Genomic DNA, 13,712 nt, shown 5'->3' with positions numbered 1-13,712 from the left:
CAATAAGATCCTTACTGAACAATTATAATTACAGTTAATTGTCATCTGTAGATAGCAGAAGATTGACTTACCATCATCCACTTTCAGTTCAGCATAGTAGGCTCCTGCTCTGTAATTAAAACATGCTAATTTCTCACATTCCCGATTGCTTGTGGGATTGAAAATCAAGCCACAATGCATTTGATTGACTGCATGTAAAAATATGCCTATCAAGGTATTTACTGAGAACAAAGAAATAATACTTGCATTGTAGAAGTTATACTTTTTATTCAAGCCAAATATATCAGAGAAGAATGAAATAGTTTATAGTCTTTATGTACATTAGCTATATAGAAAGCTTACACAAGCTGCTGGCTAAATAGCACGAAATTATTAATTGCTAATTCATGTGTATTTGAAAAAGCAATGGATTTGGAGTTGAAAAAAATCTAAGATTAGACATGTTATATACCATCCTTTTCGTATGCCACACATTCTTTAAAGAGATAGTACATGGCATGCCTATCTAATAAGAGTATTAGAATAAGTCATTCAAAACGTGTGCCAGGAATAGAAGACATCTACAATCACTCCTATTAAAAACATCAGTTACATTCCTATAAAAACATCAGATATTTTGTTCGTTTCATTAAATAGGAACGGGATGGAGACAAATTATTGCCTATGAATAACATGTAGCTTCACCTACTCGATAGTCCCAGAGGAGTTGTGCATCACATCAGTGACATCTGCTATCATGGCAGAAAAATGTGGTGATATATTGTGTCCCCCAATATATTGTGCATCCTAATAAACTTATCTGGAGTCAGAGGACAGAAAAGCCACTAGATAGACATAGAGGCCAGAAAATGGTGGCACACATGCCTTTAATCCTAGCACTCCAAAGGCAGAGATCCATCTGGATTTCTGTGAGTTCAAAGCCACACTGGAAACAGCCAGGTATGGTGACTCATGCCTTTAATCCCAGGAAGTGATGGCAGGAGGCAGAAAGGTATATAAAGCGTGATGACCAGGAACTAGATCTTGGTTAAGCTTTTAGGCTTTTGAGCAGCAGTTCAGCTGAGATCCATTTGGAGGAGGACTCAGAGGTTTCCATTCTGAGGAAACAGGATCAGCTGAGGAACTGGCAAGGTGAGGTGGCTGTGGCTTGTCTGCTTCTCTGATCTTTCAGCATTCACCCCAATACCTGGCTTCAGGTTTGATTTTATTAATAAGACCTTTTAAGATTCGTGCTACAGAAAAAAAAAAATGATCTGCTGTGCCAAATCATGTTCAGAATCACCCCCTTATTGTTTTCATATAAAAATCACCATTATTTACATGAAAAGCTACTGAAGGCTAGCTATGTGTTCACTGTATTCTATACAGTGCCTGGCAATGCCTAAACTCATGTTTATTATTATTCTTTGTGTCACTATTAAGTTATGTATTATAATTATTTTACATTCAATAAGAAATTCAAATGTAGTTAAAATAATATTTATAAAATATCCCTGAATTAAAAGAATTAACATAAAAATAAAACACAACATTTATGAAAAATCCATAGGAGAAAAAAAAATCCCAGAATGTTAAATAGATGTGGTATAAGTTATTCTTTTCTGCTTTATACTTTTCTGTTCCTAAACACTTTTCCCCAGTGGAAACCTATTACATGTATTTGTCCTAGTATTTTAAAAAGACACATTTTATTATAAAAGTTTGATATTCTTTTCTAATCATAAAAGGAAACAAAGAGCATGGAGTCCTAATTTCATGATGGGTGCACACACTGTCAGACATTGCAATGTTGGAACTGCAGTGCAACCCAGACACCTTCTGGACATCTTCAGAACTGCACAGTTATTCTCTGAACAAAGGCCTGAATGCAATAACTATTTAAAAACCACATGTCAAGAAGTGCAAAATCAATCTGTAATTAGGTTTAAAATTTAACGTATTACATGATTAATTTACAAAAACCAGTATTTAAAGGATTAAAAAGGTTTTGCATGCATATTGGAATGATAGTTTCCAAAATACCTTTGGAACTATTTTCAGGTAGATTATAGGGTATGCACAGTCGGATAAAGACGCCTTATGTTTATACAAGTAACATTGCAGTGCTATGAAATTATATGCAATGTAGAGTCAATACTTTGAATATAGGGTACTTTCTAAATTGTGCAGCCTATTTATATCAAAATATGACTGGCAACTTATTCATCATTTTTTCTGAGACAGGGTCTCTTGTAGCTCAGGTGGGCATCAACCTCACTATATAACCAAGGATGACCTTGAACGTCTCATCTTTCTGCCTCACTCCCCTGATAACTGTTTGCCACCATGCCTGGTTGATGCTGGGATGCGAATTGAACCCAGGGCTTTGTGCATGCTAGGCTAGGCAAGCACTCCGGCACCTGAGTCACATCCCCAGTTCCTTAGTCATCAATTTAAAAAACTTTATTTAACAACCAAAGTCAAACCCATATTTGATTGTTTTGTGCTATTTTAGACAATATAAAAATTTAGCAAAATTTCAGATGAAATATAATTATTAAAGGTCAAAACTTAGTTTTGAATGTGTATTCTTTTAGCCTGAAACTGCTTGTAAAATCATATCACTACAGATGCAATTGCTTGAATAGGAATTAAGACTCAGCTGTAACTCTGAGTGCCCATAGCTGGCTACATTTAGGAGCTAGCAAGGATGCCCACTTTTTACACTCATCTCTAAGCGGGTTTGATGGCTGTCCTGGCTTAAGGGTCTTTCTTTTCTCCCCTTGCAAAGCATAGCACTAAAGAGTGGCAAAACTCACCTTGCTTTAGCAATGGTTGTGTTTGCTTTGCTGGCTCCTGGTCTCCGAGTTACAGCAATCTTATTTCCTATACAAACGGTTGTGTTTGTAGTGGTATGATTGTACAAGCAGTCTCAGGCTGAAAAAGACCTGGTCAAACTGAGTTTTGACCTTTAATAATTAATCAAAATTCCAATAAAATGGAGTTTCATGTAATTCTAATCGAGTAGTGATTCAATAGTAAAAGTCTTCACAGGACAGACCACAATGAGATTTCAGAACTAACTGCTTCTAACGCTGGAAGCAAACATTTGGATTTCTAGAATTTGCTTCATGTCCTATCACTTTTATCTTCTGAGATTGCTGTGTACTATAATAAGTAGCTCATGACTGTTATAGAAATTGGGGGCAAGTACCTAAAATACCCATAAAGTTTAAGACCAATGGTATTAAATCAGATTAACCAAGGGCAACATCTTCATATGGAACTGAAGTACCTCAGCTATATCAGTAACGTAAGTTTTTTTAACTGACTACTGTCTTCTAGCTTTTTCATGACAGCTAATATAAATGTTTGCTGGTTCATGCTCATTTATATTTAGGTAGTTACACCTTATTTGATTTGAGACAGTTACTCCCAGGAATTCTTTAAGAAACAAGGTAGGTATCAAATCACATAATGGCCGCTTACCAACTTAATGGTTCAGATAACTGGAGGTAACTTTGCAGTCAGTGCATTGTATATACATCCAGTTCCCAAAAGACAATGTAAGGATAGAACCTCATTCTGATGGTTTAGAAATTATGTCAGCCTGGAGATTCACCTGACTGCAGCCAGGGAGTAAGTTCAGCAAGCTGGAGCTGTAGGGGTGGAGCTGTGAAGAGGCTGGAGGATGATGGGCAGTTCTCGGAAATTCAGGCAGGGAGGTGTTGCACAGTGGAGCCCACTCCAAGTGAGCACAAAGTGGGGGACGTTCTTATAATAGAGTTGGACTTGGGGGGGTGGGTCAACACTGGAGACAAGGCAAGAGGGAATTTTAAAGAAAGCTTGGAATATTTACAAAATTCTCTGCCTTCACAATTTCCGAGTGTCAAATTTATTTGCTGTTTAAAATACACGTGAGCGGCATTCCACACTCCTGGAGTGCGGTGAGTCGAGAGAGCACACAACCGTGGCTGCTCTGGAGTTATTTCGATGTGTTCTCACTAGTGACTACTTCCTATGTTTGGAACATTGTTCAATCTTAATTGTCATTTTAAACCTTTGAATTGTTATACAAAACTATGAGGTTTTGACAAAGGTTTCATGTATGTGGGAAGGAGGTCCTATGCTAAGAGTTTTTTTTCTCAGCAAGCAAAGTAAGCTATAACATATATGGCAACAGCCACTATTTTTATACATGGTTAGCGAGTTTGGAGAGTTTTTACACGGAGAAGAATGCTAACAACACACAGATAGCTTTACCCTCCTCCGTCTTGATGGATCTGGTACATTTGTGCAGTTGGAGATATAATGTTCTGATGTGATAAAGGAGGACAGAGATTATTCCTCTGAGTTGCTACAAAGCTGTTTCTATATGGAAGCTCCAAAGATTATTTTTCAGAATGCGTCTGTTCTTGTTTTGTTTGTTTTTCTGAAATCAGGAATTCAGATAGTTAGGTTATAAAATAGTAAGGAGCATTAAGCAGAGTTCCAGGATAATCAGAGGTATGTAAAGAGACATTGTTTCAAAACCCAAACAAACATCCCCCAAAAGAAAAACAAAAAAACCTTCTAAGAATGTCATAATTACTAATACTCAGTGTAGCTTACATTTTTGCAAACTAGTCGATTTTATTTTATTTTATTTTTTTTTTTTGTTTTGTTTTTTGAGACAAGGTTTCTCTGTGTAGCTTTGACCTTTCCTGGAACTTACTCTGTAGCCCAGGCTGGACTCGAACTCACAGAGATCCTCCTGGCTCTGTCTTCCCAGTGCTGGGATTAAAGGCGTGTGCCACCACTGCCTGGCTCAATTTGATTTTTTAAATTCAAAGAATGTAGATATTCAGAACTGTGTGCTGTAGTAGGAAGTATACACAGAACTCGGCCATGCTTTTCAAACTAAGAATTTGAGCAGTATAACTGGAAAATAGCAGAGTAAGGATTTTTCCAGAAAATCCTAAAGAATTGCTGCATGACAAATCTTGAAGAACAAAGACGGAGTCAGGACTGAACTCATTCAGAAGATAAATCAGCACCCCTAAAGACGACATTATACACTCAAAGAGACTGAGAACTACTTGACAGGTCCAACTGTGTGTAAGCAGAATCTTTTGAACAAAAACATAATGAGCCTCATTATGACTAAAATGCTACTGTCACAAAGATGTAGAAATATGAAAACTAAGATAAATACCACAATGATAAATTATGCTGAGTCTCTCTATTACATTTATTTGTGAGTGTGTGTGTAGGTAGGGTGTGGGTGGTGCATTTGACAATGAGCGGGGAGTGTTCAGAGGACAACGTTCAGGAGAGGTTTTCTTGCTCCATCATGTGGGTTCTGGTCCTCGGGGTTGGTTTCACCCATTGAGGCAGCTCACCTGGTTTCCTTTACCAAGCTCTTCTTTAAATGTAACAGCCATGTACGGTAATCTCCTGCTCTTAGTAGGCTCCTAGATAATTTTGTCATTATTGTGAACAAATAAGGGGGAATTTAGAAGGAATGTGAGAGATTCTCTCTCAAGCGGGGACACTATCCCCAGCTGTTCAAAAACAGAGCGAGTGAGGATCTGCAGTTAGGGAACAGGCTTCTTCTAAACCCTAACTAAAACGAACATACTAAAATATTTTCCATGTCCTGTTCTTTTACTATAGTCCATCCCTTAAAGCCCTGGTTCTCAAAATCCTCCCTCTTGCTAGCTTCTTGAGTTCCTGATACTCCCGAGGAAAGTGCGCTCTCTTTGGAAGACACTCTGTGTCTCTTTGAAAGACACTCTGTGACTACAAGATTCTGTTATGTTTTAAATTCTCTGATTTCTGCTTTCAGCAGAATACTCTGCTGGACTGGTTTTGGTGGTTGTTCACTCTGACATGCATAAAACGTAAAATCATGAGAAGAAGTCAGGGGATTCTTGTCCACATGGTGAGAGTAGATCAGTCTCAACCCATTCGTACTAACATAGAAAGAAAAAATAGCATGGTATTTGAAATCGGCATGGCCACAGACAACCTGCCAAAATGTGTACTACTAAGAACGCAAATGAAACCATGTAATTTTAAGTTTCACTAGAAGCCAAATGAGATTGCCATTTCAAATGTTTTTTTTAAAGTTTTTTATTGTTGTTGCTGCTGTTGTTGTTTGTTTGTTTTTACATTCTCTCTGAAACTCTTTGTAAAAATACCTTCAACTTCAGGAGTTAAGGTGAAGTCAGGTCCCAAGAAATGGCTAAATCCAGCAGGCAGAATAACATTCGTTATTTTAATGGGAGAGGCTTTAACGTGGCAGAGGGATCCACCGTCTGTAGGAGAGCTGGTAACGGGCACGAGCTACATAATAAAATAAAACAGTGAAGAGCATCTTCCCGCTGAAGCGGAGATAAGTAGGCATCCTTATCACAAGACCCACTACACAATCAACCTAAAAACTTTTACATGCTTGCCTCAGCTCGGGATTGGTACCTCTGTAAATAGGGACAGGGTAGAACCCTGCAGGCACGGGGCTGACATCCCTCAGATATTATATATGGTCTGCTTTCCTACTTTCAAAGCTCTTAGCAGGGAAGAGCAAAGCTGTGAACACGAGAACGTGCTTCCTTTGTAACGGTTCTTTTCCTTTCTTCAAATATGTATTTTTTCCTTTGTGTGTATGAGTGTCTTGCTTGCTTGCATGTACGTATGTGTACCACATGCATGCTGGTGCCAGCACAGGTCAAAAGAAAGTGGTGAACCCTTTGGAACTATAGACAGGTATAAGCCACCATGTGGGTGCTGGGAATGGAACTGCTTTCTGCATAAATGTATGGCTGCACTATTTCCTCAGGGCTGTGAGCTTGTTTAAAGAGATGAAGTCTGAACATATGGTTTGATTTGTTTAGAGATACAGGCCTTTGCTCTTTGTGGGGAGTAACCAGCTTGACTTCAGCAAGCACTACCCAGAGTGCAGCTTTGAGTGGGCACCTAGGCCCTTTAACTAAATGCCATGCAGTCCTCAGTGGCCCGACAGCTCATTCCTGGGAGTCCCTTTCTGTCACTAACTTGGCATGCTGTTAACTTTTCTATTAAAGCCAAACCCCTAAAATGCTGAGGTGTAAGTGTCTAGACCGTACTTCTTTGCCCTTCTGCTGTTAAAAAGAAACAGCCACAACCAAAATAAAGAAATGTGAACTGAGAAACTTGAAGTCTTTTCTATTCTTGTTTATTCTAAATAGCTAAAAGAAATAATAGTTCAGTTTTGTTCTAGCCATGAAAGTAAGAATTATTATTGAATTTTAAAATACATTTTTGTAAGACAAATATTTTAAATACTTCATTTATTTTGCTGGGTATAGATGGATCAAAAATAATTTTAAATAAGATGTTTGCTTATGTAACAAAAGTAGATAGTTAATTTATTTTTTATAGCACTATTCAAAAGGCAAGAATAATTATATTGAATAAATCATTATAATGTTAGAGTAATGGAAAATAGAAATTCATGAGAGAAAATACACAAACACTAACGAAATGTAATGCTGAAGGTTGAGTCTATATATTTTTTGATAAACTAAGCCAATTTCAAAATTATATATTAAGAAAAAGGTGTCTTAAAGTTATTGTAAGTGATGACTTGCTTTAAAATTTAGCAATATGACTTTAAAATAGAGCTTACACATTTTGACTAAACAATAGTTCTTCCACGTGTCCCTGTGGAACCTCACATTGCAGTGTGGTAGGAACATCTTCCCCACAGATGATACTAGCCTCATCTCTAAGCCTATGAAGACCTTACCTTACATGGCAAAGGAGCTTGCAGGTGTGACTGAGGTAAGGACTTTGAAGTGGGGAGATTACTCTGGATTATCTAAAAAGAGGGAGACAGAGGGTCAGGGTGTGAGAAAGAGCTGTGAGGATGGAAGCGGAGGGGGAGGGAGGCTACTGCTGGCTGAGGGCAAGGAGCCACGGTCAGCTAGAAGCTGGGAAGAACGCGGACTGAGTTCCTTTCCAGAGCTTCCAGAAGGAGGAACACAGCTCGGCCCATGCTTCCGTCTAAGCCCGTCTCAGATTTCTGACTTCCAGGGCTGTGAGTCAGTCACCACGTGCTACGTGAAGCAGTGAATTTGTGATGATTTGAGGCAAGCACAATAGAAAACTATTTCACGGGGCATGTGTTTTTTCAATAGGTGGCTTGAAGATCAAGAAAGAGGGCTTAACCACTGAACTAAATTTCACCTGATCTGTTGTTCTCTTTTGGAAGAGTGGAGCCTGCGGCAGGAATTGGAGTACATGGTATTAGACAGTACCATTAGCTACACTGGTTGTTAGAATGCAAAGTTAGAACTTCAAGTTTTTTTAACCTATAGATCAATCTCTTTTTTTAAAACTATTTTTTATTAACACTGAACAATTATGAGCCTCGAGGTCCCTATATGTCTAACTCTAACTTGTTCTAGAAATGCCTTTATCAAAATATGTCAAGATGAATTTTTAAAAATTGGAGTTAAAAAGTCAAGGAATCAATAAAAATTGCAAGTAGGGGTAAAGTTATTTCTGAGTGGTAGGACACTTGCCTAGCATGACCTGTGTTTGTCCCTCAGCACCACAAAAAAAGAAAAAAATACCAATATAATTCATATTTATCTTTTAACAAAATTTCAAATGTGCATATGTTTGATGAAGAAGAAATCTCTGCCTCTTTGGAGGCAAGCTCTCAGGTAGCCCATGCCAAGGATGACTTTGAACTTCTGATCTTCCTGTCTCCCAAGGGCTGTGGCCATAAGTGTGCCCCACCATGCCTAGTGAAGGTCATCTTCTAAGCGAGGGTCTATGACTGACAATTTGCCTAGCTGGCCTTTAAGATTTTGCCTATAGTTTCTTCTGCTGGTTTCTTTAAGACAGCACAAATTTAAAGACATGGAGAAAATTTGGAGACAATAAGTTCTCTAGATTTAAAAATTAGTATTCTTACATAGTTTCTCTAAATTTGTATCTTTTCTCCTGCATTTTATAGCTTTTTAAAATCCCATTCCCATTTTGACTGCGCGCGAGTGTGTGTGTGCGCGCGCGTGTGCGTGTGTGCGCGCGCGTGTGCGTGTGTGCGCGCGCGTGTGCGTGTGCGTGTGCGTGTGCGTGTGTGTGTGTGTGTGTGTGTGATTATTCTTTATCCAGACTTTCCAAAGTATTGAATTTGGTTTTCATATGAACATAGAAATCATATTTTAAAGTTTGAACTTGTGTTTCATCTGCTGACTTAATACAAACCACACAGCAGGTTTTTGAAGAAACAAAGCCATCTCTCTAGGAGTGTGTGACTACTGCTGACGGGAGAAGTAAAGCGAGGAGAGTTGAGTGGATCAGAAGGGCCTGAGGAGAACCTGTCCATCAGCACATATTCATCCTGAAGCTGAGCAAGAGCCCAGGAGGAGGGCATCTGTCTGGAACAACCTCACCTGTTCCTCCTTCAAAATCCTGTTCTTTCTTTCTTTCTCTCTCTCTCTCTCTCTCTCTCTCTCTCTCTCTCTCTCTCTCTCTCTCTCTCTCTTCCTCCCCCGCCTCTCTGGCTCAACAGGATTTCTCTGATACCCTGGCTGTCCTGGAACTCACTCCTTAGACCAGGCTGGCCATGAACTCAGAAATCCTCTTGCCTCTGCTTCCCAAGTGAAGATCCTGTTCTTAATGAAACCTTGGATCCTTGACTCCAATGTCCTTGGATTTTTGCTTCTAGTTACATTAAAGGTTCAATTACACCCCCTTCCCCACCTGCTCCAGGTCTTTGTGACATCTCTTTGATTGCCTTACAAGTTTCAACTGGTTCCCCTCCCTCCTCCATTTCTTCTTCAAGCTTTGCAAAGGTTCAACTCTGATAATTCTACGTGTCTGTTAAGAAGCATCATCCTTCTGTGTTAAATTTGGTCTTTAGAGGATGATCATGAGCAAACAGAAGTGGCTATTGATTAAACTCTTAAAGAGCCTGTTTTTATTGTTTCTTCATTCTATAACTTTGTTTCTGTCATTTTAGGGCTCATGAGTAAAGAACCCAGCACTCTTACAAATCTGTAAGAATAGCAGCACACATCTCTATTAGGTGAACTACACAGTCCAGAAAGTTGAGATCAAAATGCCCCTTCTTCCTCTCTGCCTAAAGTGAAGCAATTTTATGGATAGTTTTATAAAAATGGCATGTCCCAGTTTCTTACCTTCTAGTATCATCTGAGCACTGAACAAACAAATGTTAAATAATCTGTCTTATATTAATGCATTATTAGGAAAAAGAGCTGCCTTTGACAGTAGTCACTAAGTAAATACTACAGTTTACAAAACCCCATATGCCTAAACATTTAAGTCAAAATGTACATGGTATCATGTTCATTTACAATAATCTACAATAAACAGAAAAGTGTAAATAGCGTAGTTACCGAATTTTTCTTTGCTTGTAGTTCAGAGAAATGAAACTCAGCCTTTGCCCTATCATCTGCATTTATAGGGATTCCATCCAACATCTGTAAATTAGGCAGGCGGAATATGACCACATGGCGGTGCACCATTTTTCTACAAATCTAAAGAAATGTAAAATAATAGTTTATTCCCCAAATCCCTTTCATTAAAAAATTAACCTTCAAAAGAGAGCAGTTTGGGAAAGGACACAAAGATGATGATAACAGCTGCTTTACAATCTTAGGCCAGGCGGTGGTGGTGCACGCCTTCAATCTCAGCACTTGGGAGGCAAAGGCTGACAGATCTCTGATTCTGAGGCCAGCCTGGTTTACATAGTGAGTTCCAGGACAGTCAGGGCTTTCCAGAGAAACCCTGTCTTAAAAAAAAATCAAAACCAAACCAAACAAACAAACAATATTAGATGCTACAGGTAGAAACTTTTTCCCGGAAGGTTTCTCAATCCTCTGTGACGTCCAGTGAAAATAGAAAACATTTTTAAACTAAGGCTCCTCTTAAGAGGTTTAGTCTCTCTCCTCTGCTTCTTCCTCCTTTTCTTCCCCCTCCCCTTGTCTTTCATCACCCCCTCGATGGATCCCGGGCTGGTTTGAACCAACAGTCCTCTGGCCTCAGCCTCCGGGTGCTGGAATCATGGGTGTGTGCCCCCAGAATCACAGGTGTGTGCCCCCACACTCAGACTGCCATCCCTCTTAAGGCTGTAGCATTGCCCATTAGCTAGAGAAAAATCTCAGCTTGTGGGTAGAACTCTATGAAAGTTCACTTATAAGGAATTAGCTTATGTGAGGTTTTCCAAAAGACCCTATTCCAGTTAATTCAACATCTTCTGGTCGGTATGATTGGTCTTTTCAAAGCATTAACCTGCTTTAAAAATATTGCATATATGCAAAAAAGGTAGGTAGAAAGACTTCAGTAGAGTGGTCTCTTGGTGTTAGAAGGCTCTGCTGGCCAGGATGGCTCTTGCTTGGGGTTTGGGACCCGGACCTGGGAACGTGCTTATTATTCCTTGGATGATAACGGTAGGTGACTATATCTTGATAATTACTAAAAATAGTAGGATTTATACTCAACCTCTTTCCCATCTGGAATTTGGAATTGCAGTTCTTGATTGAGAAAGGGTGCCCATGTAATCAGTTATTGGAATGCTGAGTCTCTAAGGGGCTCCCTTGAATAAAAACATAACACATAAGAGATGCCATCTTTGTGGCTGAGTGAAGAGTGTGCTCTGTGTCCCCTGCCATGGGACAGAAAGCACAAGGAAGAACACATACAGAAACTTCCAGACTCAGTCTTTCTCTTCCTCATACCCTGTGGTTGTGCATCCTCACTATGCCATTATAACCAATCTTGATTGTGTATCCTTACTATGCCATTATAACCAATCTTGATTGTGTATCCTCACTATGCCATTATAACCAGTCTTGATTGTGTATCCTTACTATGCCATTGCTACTGATCTTAGTCATAAGGAAAACATGAAGCTGATTGAGTCTCTCTAGAAAATCTCTGAAATGCTGGTGATCTTGGGGACCCCTAATACAGAAAGTGTACAGCACTGTATGTAATAGCAAAGAACAACAAATTCTTGGAGACAGATGACTAAGCTGGGCCGCCTGGTGGCTCGTGCCTATCATCGAAGCATTCTGGAGGTTAATGCAGGAAGACTGCCATGAGTTAGAGGCCAGCTTGGTTTCTATAGTAAGTTCCAGAGCAAGCTAAAATAAAATAAAAAAAAAAAAACTGAAAGGAAAATGAACAAACTGCTTGAAATGAATGTGGTAGGGGTGTGCTCCGTGATGGAGAAAGACCTCCAACACATATAACAGCCAAACTAACCACTGACCACATTCTAGGTTACAAAGCCATTTTCTTAAATACCAAAGAATATAGAGCCTGCTTCATCTGACTGAAATACTCCAAAACTGGAGGAAAATGATGAAGATACAGCTAGGAACTAGAAAAAATAGATTTAAAATGAATGGAAACATATGCACAGCCCTCAATCATTTACACATGAAAATAAAGTCTTTTGAAGAGTAGAAGATTTTGAGATATGAAGATTAGTAAAAGCAACATATATAAAAACTTTCAGGACATTGTTAGAGCAGCACTGTGTAACCTACAACTTACTGATTAGAAATATATTGAAAATTAATATTAAGTTAAAATGATTAAGAATGAGAAATATGAAAAGTAAAACTTTCTTTGAAAATTTTCAAGAAAAAAAAGAACATGATAAAGAATAGATGTTGATGAAACAGAAAGCAAACAATGCCCTTGATAAGGAAAACTATGGTGTTCTAAAGAAACAAGGTTCCAGCAAGATTTATCAAGAATAAAACGCAAAAGTAAAAATTGATAACCTTAGGTATAGAGGGGTGACAAAATAGGTACAGTGGAGAATTAAAAGGACATCACGAGCTTACTGTGATAGCCATACATTAAGAGTCTAAAGAACAATATCTAGAAAAATTTAACTTCCCAATGTGAGCTTCTGAGGAAGTAGAAAATATGATGGGATTTATACTCGTGGAGGAATTTGAGTAAGCAAGTTAAAGTCTGGCTTATAAAATAACTGGAGTCGAGCTGTTTTAGAGATAAGGTCCAGTTACTTTTCAAGGACCATACGGGTCTTTAAACCATCCACAGACTAGGAATAGAAGGAGTGCTCCCAAATAAATCTTATAAAGCAAAAGACATTATGCCAGATTTAAAAGTCTGGGATAAAAAGACAGAATCATAGCTTTTATCTGCATAGATGCAGATATGCTACATCAAATACTATCAGATTAAATCTAGTAAGATATAAAATAAATTATATTCACCCCAAGAATTTAAGGGTAGTGTACTCTATTAAGTCTGTTAATGCAATTTTTTTGGGGGGGTGGTTTGAGACAGGGTTTCTCTGTGTAGCTTTGCGCCTTTCCTGGAACTCACTCTGTAGCCCAGGCTGGCCTCAAACTCACAGAGATCCACCTGCCTCTGCCTCCCGAGTGCTGGGATTAAAGGCGTGCGCCATCACTGCCGGGCTGCAATTAACTCTTAATGGTTAGAGTGCCTAAGAAAAATCCTCAGGCCAAAGCTGCTGTAGTTATTATTCAATTTCTGGCATAATACAATGTTTCAAATTTTATATCTTTGTAGAATTTATTTGTATGTCTAATCCTGGCTCTACATGAGCTAACTTTTCTAACAAAGAAAGGTTCTGACACCTCATTCTTTTATCATCTTTCCACACCATTCTTTATCCATCAGTAAAAGTCCCTAGGGCAGAGGTAACTTCAGCTAATCTAACTTTGTTGCTGTAT

At 38.7% G+C, this 13,712-nt stretch overlaps 1 protein-coding gene across 7 annotated transcripts in view; it reads right to left on the bottom strand.

The window, feature by feature from the left end:
- Positions 1-6,083: 6,083 nt before the first annotated feature.
- Lrrc9 (leucine rich repeat containing 9) overlaps positions 6,084-13,712 on the bottom strand; it is an 81,014-nt gene continuing 73,385 nt past the window's right edge. For 5 of the 7 annotated variants that reach the window (XM_059279123.1, XM_059279118.1, XM_059279121.1 and 2 more), the window contains exons 30-32: positions 10,371-10,511; positions 7,748-7,819; positions 6,084-6,306 (exon numbers count right to left, since the gene is read on the bottom strand). In XM_059279123.1, the coding sequence (XP_059135106.1) occupies positions 6,094-6,306; positions 7,748-7,819; positions 10,371-10,511 (426 nt within the window). In that variant the 3' untranslated portion in view covers positions 6,084-6,093. The remainder of the gene's footprint in view (positions 6,307-7,747; positions 7,820-10,370; positions 10,512-13,712) is intronic. The other 2 variants (XM_059279124.1, XM_059279125.1) reach the window with 1 other exon arrangement.

The sequence above is a fragment of the Peromyscus eremicus genome, chromosome 14 (genome assembly GCF_949786415.1).
Source record: "Peromyscus eremicus chromosome 14, PerEre_H2_v1, whole genome shotgun sequence".
Taxonomy (NCBI): Eukaryota; Metazoa; Chordata; class Mammalia; order Rodentia; family Cricetidae; genus Peromyscus; species Peromyscus eremicus.
This window is presented reverse-complemented; position numbering and strand designations above follow the sequence as displayed.